The sequence below is a fragment of the Lepidochelys olivacea genome (assembly GCF_965140295.1).
Source record: "Lepidochelys olivacea isolate rLepOli2 genome assembly, chromosome: 3".
Taxonomy (NCBI): Eukaryota; Metazoa; Chordata; order Testudines; family Cheloniidae; genus Lepidochelys; species Lepidochelys olivacea.
This window is the reverse complement of record NC_140413.1, coordinates 158,284,795-158,294,790: the sequence shown is the minus strand read 5'-3', so window position 1 is coordinate 158,294,790 and position 9,996 is coordinate 158,284,795. Positions and strand designations below refer to the sequence as shown.

The 9,996-nt window shown below is 45.6% G+C and overlaps 1 protein-coding gene across 3 annotated transcripts in view; it reads left to right on the top strand.

The window, feature by feature from the left end:
• The first annotated feature begins 565 nt into the window (after positions 1-565).
• Positions 566-9,996, top strand: part of PSEN2 (presenilin 2) — a 32,129-nt gene continuing 22,698 nt past the window's right edge. For 2 of the 3 annotated variants that reach the window (XM_084625286.1, XM_084625288.1), the window contains exons 1-2: positions 9,222-9,363; positions 9,800-9,964. In XM_084625286.1, coding sequence (XP_084481412.1) covers positions 9,334-9,363; positions 9,800-9,964 — 195 coding nt within the window. In that variant the 5' untranslated portion in view covers positions 9,222-9,333. Of the gene's footprint in view, positions 707-1,873; positions 1,941-9,221; positions 9,364-9,799; positions 9,965-9,996 lie in introns of those variants that run through there. The other variant, XM_084625287.1, reaches the window with a different exon arrangement.

The following is a 9,996-nucleotide window of genomic DNA, read 5'->3' as shown; positions in this document are numbered from 1 at the left end:
TAATGGAGAGTGAATTACTCCATCAGTTACTTTTGTACCTGCTAAAAACAAAACAGATTGGGATTGTTTTTTTAAAGAGAAAAGCCAAATGCCATGTCACATGGCAATCTGCAGTGCCAAGGAAGATCTAACGTGCTGATACTCTTAATAGTAGAGCAGATGCTCAGACTAATGACAACATTGAAGCAAAAGCTTCGGACCACTCCAAAATCCTCTGAACTGCCTGGTTCTTTGCGCCGTCGTTTCAAAGCGAAGCGTGGGTCAAACCGCAAGAATTCCTTAGCTAGGCTAAACCATGGGGACCCAACAGCTCGGGCTCTGGAGCTGCGCTAGACCAGGCAAGCGAATACGCTCCTATACAGCTCCAGAGCGCACTCACGCGCCATATGACCCAGCCGCCAGCTGGGAAACCACGGAACTCCGCCCGCGCCCGCACGCCGCCTTCCCATTGGCTGGTCCTCGGCACCTTTCCCCTCTATTGGAGGAGAGGCTTCGGGGTGGGAGGAAGCAGGCAGTGGGTGACAGCCGACTCGGCTAATCAGAGGCCGCGCTAATCCTAAATCCGTGGTCGGAAAGAGAACGCGGCGGAGCCAATGGGAGCGGAGTTGTGCCGTGCCGTGCCTGGGTAAACAGGCTCACGGAGCTCGAAGTGGTGCGGAGCCGGGCGCTGCAGATGTGGCTGGCGGAGAGCGCTGCGCTGGGCCGGGTAAGGCTGCCCCGGGCTGCGGGAGCCTCTGCGGCCTGGGCCGCCTGAGCTCTCCTTGCACCGGCTTCCTGGAATTGCTGCCCCGAGATCCGCTGGGGCGGGGCGGGGCCGCAGGCGGGTGGGTGCCTGGAGAGCGCGGGCGCTGCCTTGAGAAGCCCAGCTCTGGGGGGGCACCGTGTCTCTGCGCCCCGAATGGGCCCTTCCTCGGACCCCCGCAGAAGGGGCTCGACAGGGACAAGGCAGGCGGGGCCTGGTGTTGCAGCTCGGGGCCTCCGTGGGTAGCGCCCCCTTACAGCCCTCCCTGCTGAGGAGGGCTTGCGGGTGACCCCTGCCCAGCGTGTCACGGCCCTGCAGGTCCACCCACTCGCTGACCGACCTGGGTCTCCTGCCTCGTAGCCGGGGCGGTTGCAGTTGGGTTGTTGGGCTCAGTTTTCCAGGCGCTTTCCTGGTGTCCGTCCCAGGCTGGGGCTGACTCCTTGTCCCTGCGTGCATACTGGCAACGTGAAACCGCTGCCTTGGTAGGGAGAATGTGGACTCACAGTAACGCTTAACCATAGGTGCTGGAACTGGGGGTGTGGCAGCCCTCCCTGGCTGGAAGTGGTTTCCATGGTATACAGCGTTTACAGTTTTGTTCAATGTCTCTCAGTACCCCCACTATCAAAATTGTTCCAGCACCCATGTGCTTAACCCCTGTATGTATTTGCTGTTAAAAGCCCTATTGGAAGGCCCTTACCCCTGGTTTCTAATGATACCTTTGGTTAAGGCCAAAACAACTTTAAAAGTCTCTTACTCTTTATACTGTTAGTTCAGATCTGAAACAACCAATGAATTAAACTAAGCCAGTCACTTTTATTTTCTGTTTCTGATGCCCTCGTCTTGTGTTATGGTGTTTGGCTTGAGAAGACTGCAGAACAGCTACCGACAAATTGTTTTAGAGGAATTTTTTTTAAAACACTGGAGCTAAAAATTTGTTTTTGCATAGCCCCGGTCTTCTAGAATGAACTGATAACATTGTTCCTTTCTGAATATTCCCTTTTTCATGGACTACCGCTACAGCATACCATCATGTTCATTTATCTATAGGTCTGTGATTTAAATTGGAGTGAACCTGGGGAGTTAACAAGTTAATCTTCTTGCTTTATAAGTATTTCTTTTCCTTTTTTTAAGCACTGTTCGTCTGAGGATCTCCAAGCACCCCATGAACATCTAGCCTCACATTTCCCCTGTAAGGAAGGTGAGCATTTGTCCCTGTTTTCTAAATAAGGAAGATGAGTGATGAATCTATTGAGTGGCTGGCTGCTAGGTTCTAGGGTAAGACTGAAGCAGAGCAATGAATGAAACCCAGGTCCTGATTCTTAGTACTAAAACAACAAGGAGTCCGGTGGCACCTTAAAGACTAACAGATTTATTTGGGCATAAGCTTTCATGAGTAAAAAAACTCACTTCTTCAGATGCATGGAGTGAATATTACAGATGCAGGCATAAATCTACTGACACATGAAGAGAAAGGAGTTACCTTACAAGTGGAGAGCCAGTGTTGACAAGGCCAATTCAATCCTGGAGATGTGGTCCACTCCCAATAATTGAGGAGGAGGTGTCAATACCAAGAGAGGGGAAAACTGCTTTTGTAGTGAGCCAGCCAGTCCCTATTCAAGCCTAAATTAATGGTGGTAAATCTTGCAAATGAATTGTAGCTCTGAAGTTTCTCTTTGAAGTCAAAGGTGCCATCGGAATCTTTGTTTTTTTTGTGGATACAGACTAACATGGCTACTCCTCTGATATTCTTAGTACTGTGACTTAACAATAGGTAACTTGCCCATAGTTGTAGAGATGAGCCCAAGATACAGCCTTGTGGTTAAGATACAGGATTATTATTCCTCCTTCAAATATTTATCACTATTACCACTTGGTATTTGTTTGGAATGAATGTTAGTGATCCTCAAATGAGTAGCCTAGAAAAATTCTCTGGCACATGGTTCTCAGAATGTTTCATAGTGTGAATCAGCATCCAATACTCTTACTAGCAGCCTGCCCATTTGCAGTCACATAAAATGATGTTTCAGAGTAACAGCCGTGTTAGTCTGTATTCGCAAAAAGAAAAGGAGTACTTGTGGCACCTTAGAGACTAGCCAATTTATTTGAGCATGAGCTTTCGTGAGCTACATCCGATGAAGTGAGCTGTAGCTCACGAAAGCTCATGCTCAAATAAATTGGCTAGTCTCTAAGGTGCCACAAGTACTCCTTTTCTTTTTATAAAATGATGTAGTGACAGTTTTGTGTGATGGGCTCTGTTACTGGCTGTGGTGACCAAGCTGTATAGGAATGTTGTATAAACTTTAGGCTTTGAAAATGTTGCTGTGGATCACACTGAGATGACGACAAGTGAGACTTCCTTGGCATTAGAAATCTGGCAATCTTAGCAAAAAGAAAGCTAGACCATAGCTAAGGAGTTATTGCTCATCTGAGAAGGGTTTAATTGAGAGCCTGAATTCGGGTATACCTCCCAGAAGGGGAAGGCCTGAAGGTTTCCCATGATGACTAGTGACAGCTTTACCTGACAACGTCCCCATTCTCTGTAAATGGTAATAACTTTCAGGGAACTATTGTCGATATCCATATGCATCCTCTAGCATCCCTACTTGAGGGTGGACTTTTTTCACCTACATGATCCCTACTCTTGCGTTCTGCTCTCATACTGGAAATTCCAGTAATGTAGGGAGAGTGGACTGCCACAGCCAACAGAATTTACTCTGTGGATATGAGATGGGGATTTTACCCTTTTAAAAATGTACAGAGTGAGGAGGGAGGTAATAGGAGGATGGGGAAAATCTGCTCTAAGTCATGCATACATCATTCATCTTATCAATATTTGAATTCATATGCTATCTGTTGCAGCAAATGTCTGTCAGACTTTCTACCTGAAGGGAAGCATGTTTAGTCAAAGCAACAAGACTGAAGTGTTTAGATTCCTTGGAACCACAGAGCCAAATCCAGGGGTGGATGATGACAAAATATTTTTGACACCTTGGGGCCCTAGAAGGTATTGGAGTCCATTGTACCACAGCAGGGATAGTCTTACTACGTGGTTGGCTGCCTGAAGAGTTTACAGTCTAAATAGACAAGACCGAGGGTGTGAGAAAGGAAGCATTGTTGTTCCAGTTTTACAGATGGGGAGCAGAGGCCTAAAGACATGAAGTGCCTTACCCAAAATCATCTTGGAAGCTCTGTGGCAGAGCTTTGAACTGACCCCAGAATTCCTGAGTGCCACTCTAGTGCTTTCACCACAAGACTAACATTCCTCCCCTAGAGCTGACTTCTTAATACCAAGGCAGATGAATTCTATACTGTGTATGATTTAATGGCAAGGTTAGGGTGGGGCACCTTTTGGCTGAGTCACTAAAATTAAGTGTGGTCTGCTCTGCTTGGATGTTTAAAAATCTTTACAGGATTTCCTAGCAGACACATTTACTTCATTCTAGGCCAAGATTTCACCTCTCCTCACTCTTTAGAAATATGCTGGTTGATAACTGTTGCTGTTGGCATAGGGTTGATCTAGGATTCTTGGGATGAAAGACACACTGTTCACCTACAGTATTTATCACCTCTTCTATTAGGGCTCAGAAACAACTATAACAGTGTAACTGAAACAGGGATATCTATGCCAGTCCACTGAGCCTGTAACAATAGTTCTGAGAGGTGTGAACTGCCCCAGGTGTTAACTCCAATGCCCAGTAATGATGATTTAAATGTCAACATTAAGGCCATGTCTACACGAGAGAGCTTACAGCTGTACCGATGCAGCTGTGCCACTGTAAGATCTCTTGTGTAGCTGCTGTATGCTGACCGGAGAGAGCTCTTCCATCAACATAATTAAACCACACCCAACGGGCGGTGGTAGCCATGCCGGCGGGAGAAGCTCTCAATTTACTATGATTGATATCTCATTTTGATGCCATAAGTGGGTGGTGGTTGGGAGTTGGGGGACACATAGTAGTGTCTCCTAATCAAGAAGGAACCAACCCCAGGGAGCCCAGCAGAGCACATGGATGTAATCAGGCCCTGCTGAAGAGTGGCCCAGGCATCACTCAGTTTCATGCTTTGAATGTCTACACAATTTACTGTGAGCCTCCTGTCATTTTGGTGACTTGCATAAGTGAGGCTTATTTTTGTGGGTGGAGTTTGTAAGAGTAACATCACCTCTGTATTTGTTTTTCCAGTTATTTTCTAAAATCTATCCCCCTCCCCCTCTTGGTGTGTTTACCAACAGCAGTGACCCTTGCGATCTAAACTTTAAGGAAAACCTGTTTCTGTTGCTTCAGAGTGGCTCTGACCCCTCCCCCCCATCCCCGGGCTAAACATAGCTAGAAAAAAAGAATAGACCCCCCTCACCTAATTACCACCAAAGAGAACTGTATAAGTAGGTCTCAACTTTCAAGTCAATGAGTAAACCTCCTGCCAGTGTAGACCAGCGATTCTGTCCCCTATACATACTGATATTATTTTTATTTCCAATGGATAAAACAAGGTACAGTACTCTTGTGCAATACAAGGGAGCTTTAGGATGTGCTCCTGTGGAATAAGCCTACAAGGGAAAACTCTACTTGTTGAAGTGGGATAATGTCACAGTGGGTCACATCCTCAGCTCTGTTAAAGTCAGTGGAGCGATAACCAGCTTGAACCACCCTGTGAAATAGATAGGAGAGTTAGAGCCAGGACTACTGGGTTGCATCCCCATCTCTGCTACCTACTAATAGCAATTACTTAGTACCATAGGGTCATCATTCCATTTCACTTTTGTCCTACGGGTCTGCAGGATCAGCCTCTTGACTCTGTTTGCTCTTTTTTTAATATAAACTGAGAGAATTGTAACAACCCCTGGCTCTGCAGAGGAGAAGTAGAAAATGATGTGTGATTTTGTAACTATTAGGATCATATTTAAAACAGGTGTTGGTCTTCCTTATTCACGTTATTCAGAGGCTCATACTCGAGTTGTTTGAACAATATGAAAATGCAGACTTAGCCTGCATTTGTTACATTTTTTTTTTTTTTAAGCTGCTATCACTAGTGCCATAAAGGAAGTGTGTTTATCTCAACCTTTCCGGCTTTCTTTCCTAACTTTCTTTTCTGAAGTGTCTTTCCTTCTTCCAGCACGAGCCTAGGAAAACTCATGGTCTATACACAACTTCCATTTGGTAAAATGGACAAATATATCTGGTTCTATGGAAGAAACTTTTTTTGCTTTCTGTTGAGTGGAACTCCCTTGCTGTACTTGGGAGCCAGGAACCCCCTCTTGGTTCATATATACCTCCTTACAGTCCACTGCTTCCATGAGGCCTGTCAACACTAAGCCACCAATCAAAGTGGTGCAGAAACAAACTCTAATAATTTGACATCCTTTTCCTGGCCAGCTGGAGCTTTGTATCTCCATTGTATTTCTGTTTGAAGTTTGAGCTCCTTGAGCCAGGGATCTTCCTCTGCTTTGCACAGACTTAAGCACACTGACAATGCTCAATAAATACATGAGAGAGATCAGGGTGGATCCTAAAGTCTTACTAGTCCGAGGGGGTGCTCACTTCAACATATGAGATGTTTTGTAGCAGACTCTGCTTGAGCTGCTAGACCTGAAATTTGACAGTCCAGAGCACAGCGTTTTAGAATCTGTTAAAAGAAATAGCAGTGTTAGAGAAGTTGACTACCACAGTCTCTGGAAAGGGAGTGTGAATGTCCTTATTTATCCCCATTTTGGGACTATTTACCAACCCCAAGGGGTAAATTCACATAAGGAAGATGATGCAGAAAGGAAACGGCTTTTTAGGGAATTGATCCACTCTGAGAGTGGTGACCAACTGAAGGGTCGGTTGCTAGTAGGGATCTAGACTAGGCCCTGTAATACTATATTGTGATATCAGAGACTTTACACCAACACACCGTTAGCACAAAACTTAATGAACAAGGGAAGGGGGGATTAGTAGAACTATATGGCTTGGTCTGACCTTATTAGCATGATTTGGGATAGAATTACTCTATCACATCTCTGCATTTCTCCGTGGTTTCTTTTAGTCCCCTTTCAAAGAGACGCTGTCAAGCTTTTTTAAAACCTGATTTAAAATACAAAATGTCCTTCTGTGTAGTATTACTAGCCCTAAGATTACTGAAACTGCCAACCCCTAAGGTTAGTGAAAGTGGAATAGGTTTGGAGAATGTAACTTCTGCTATCTGTTTAACTTCTGCACTGGGCACGATTTTGCTAGTGAAAACAGGCTATTTGGTGTTCCTTCCTGGATCCTGTGCAGTAGCACCACATTGTATTGTCCAGGTTGCAGAAACTGCAGAGGAAAGCTTCTACCCAAATAACTGGCTTTCACGTACGTGTGTGTGTGGGATGTTCCTGACCATATTTGAGCTATGTAAAACCTAAATTTGGATCCAAACTGCTTGAGACTGGCCTCTTACTCTTCCCTTGGTTCTCTGGCATATACAGAAGCTGTGTGGAGCCATCTCCGCTGCAGTGGTCAGAGGGTTAAATATTTATTATGATCTGGGGGCATGTGTAACCTCACCTTGTCTCACTTCACTGATTCAGAAGTATGTAGTGCCTGGATGATTGCTTACACAACATGAGCCTGACTTCGCCTACGCTACACAACACAAGCCTGACTTCGCCTTTAAAGACTCAACTTCATGTATTCATAACTTGCCTAGTTTCTAGAAGCTTGGGCCTAAATTTTCAAGAAATGTGATTGCATATGCACTCTCTCAATTGTCTGATAAGCACCCATCAGCAGGTGACTTGCACATGCAAGATGGACAGGCACAAAAGTGAAAAATGCTCTTGAACTTGGGTCATTAGGTTTTATTCTGCTGAGTGAGAACACAGCACTATTGTGAAGCAGCCCAAGACTGAGTGCTTCTGCCATCTCTTCCACCTCTGAACTGTATTGCTTTTATTGATAATGCAGGAATTACACTGATACTTCAGGCTTTGAAGGGAAGGTAGGGAAGACTCTTCTGGAAAGAGTATATCACTTGGGAGATGGATTTTCTTTCTGAAATTTCCTCTTTGTGGGAGAATGGACAAAGTGAATGAAGATCAGGAGTTGTGGGGGAAAGGGAATTGCTTAATTCCTCCTAAAGCTAAACACAGTGAGAAGAAAGTGGAATCTCCCAGGTATCTTTCAGGTGACCACATCTGAAACTCTAGGCTATGCTCTCTACCAGGAGGTCCCGCTGTTTGGACCATGAGTGTGAGAGTCAGGACTTGTTCTGACTCTTGATTTAGTCTGTGACTGTGGCCAAGTCACTGAGCTTCTCTGTACTTCCACTTCAAGTTTAAAAGGGAGACAATATCTACCTCTTGGTCCATGTTGGGCTCCTTTGTCATGATCCCTGGATTAAATGCTCTATAGATGTCATGGGGAATCACATGCTTAGAGCTTTTAAATGAATCGGTTCAAACTGTCCAATGTCTGAAAGGTTTGGTTTTGCCCTCACTGAGAGTAACCTGAGAAATGAATTTTGTCATATCTGGTTATTTGTCCCTCTAAGCTGAACTGTGAAATGCTAAAATGAATTCTCCTGGATTGAGCTGTCCTGAACCTGATGGAGTGCAAAAGCCTCTTTGATAGGGATGAGAGGGGTGAAGTAGGTGCATTCTTAGGGTTGACTGAAATCATGGTATCCTTGGCTAATGCAGGCATGCAAGAGTCTCTCCAGTGGAAAAAATGTTGTTCCTCTTGAATCTTCTCCATGTCACTTGTTATTTCTGAGTAGCAGCGTATGGAATCTGGCCAAAACAATGAAATCTGTGCTGATAAACTCCAAGTTGTTTCCCTTCCAAGTGTCTTGCTCTTTTTCTATGAAACAATACAGCTGGGACAATGCTGGCTAACTTACAGAGAGAAAGAGCTCCTCTTTCAAGAAACTAGTTTTCTTACCATCCTTGGTGTGGGAGGGGAATCATTCCCTAGGAAATTCATAAGGCTGCTAGATACAGTAAAAGCTTTATCTGGCATGTTGGGGAGTGCTGGTAACTAGATGATTTTTTTTTTTTTTTTTTTTAAACTTAACTGAGAGGGAGAGTGTGCGGGGTTGGGGCATGGGAGGGGTGTGGGCTCTGGGAGGGAGTTTGAGTACAGGAGGGGGCTCAGGGAAGGGGATTGGGGTACGGGAGGGGTTTTGGAGTGCTGGATCCAGGTGGCGCTCACCTCTGGCAGCTCCCTGGAAGCAGCGATCTGTCCCTGCTGCTCCTAGGGATGGCCAATGGGAGCTGTGGAGGCGGTGCCTGTGGGTGGAGGCAGTCCACAGGGCTGCCTGCTGCACCTCTACCTGGGAGACAGTAGGGAGAAGGTCACTGCTTCCAGGGAGCCACACAGAGCCAGGTAGGGAACCTGCTGGCCCTGCGCCAACCGGACTATAAACCAAACTTTCTATGAAGATTAGAAATGCCAGGTTATAGAGCTTTCCTGTTGGTACAGGACCAGATAACACAGCTTTTACTGTACTTACATTTCAACAGATTGGCTTAACTATAGCCCGGGCTCTTGGTGACCAAAAATTTACCGCTGTCTGGCTGCTGCTCATTGATCTAACCTGTGGGCATTGGACGCACTCTCCTTTCGAGCAGACAAATGACGGCTCACGACTGGCAGTTGACAGAGGTGAAGCTTTGGTTAGGCCATGGCAATTGAACTGCTTTCTAACCTTTAGAGATGCTTCTTCTGTCTCAAAGTCAAGGCACCGTGGCAAGGAGGGGAGAACAGCTGCAGCAGCCATGCATGCTGTGACTAAAGAGAGGACTTGACTCTCACTTGGCTGCTAATTAGGCACTGAATTTCACTTCCCCATCCAACTGTGTAAAAGACAAAACAGGAACCACCCCCCCCCCACCACTATCTAATTTCATCTAGAGCATGATGCATTTTTCAATATGCAAGTTTATTATGTTGTACTAAGATAAGTAGTCACAACCCCTGCAAGAACGTCCCCATTAGAATTGCACTTCTTGCCCATATCTCCAATTCTATGTCTGTGGCTTTTAGTTTGTATCATGACTTTAATGTTTTCTCTCTCTCCTCTTGTTGTGTTTGGTTCTAGGCACTGTATGAGAGACTGATGATGATCACATTCATGAACAGTTCAGACAGTGAAGAGGAAGCCTGCAATGAGAGAACATCGCTGATATCAGCAGAGAGCCCTCCTGCAGCCTCCTACCAGGATGGGCTGCAAGCACCAGAAGCAGCAGAGACGCAGACGTACAGGGTAGGTCTGCAATGCGTCTAGAAAGAGAGAAA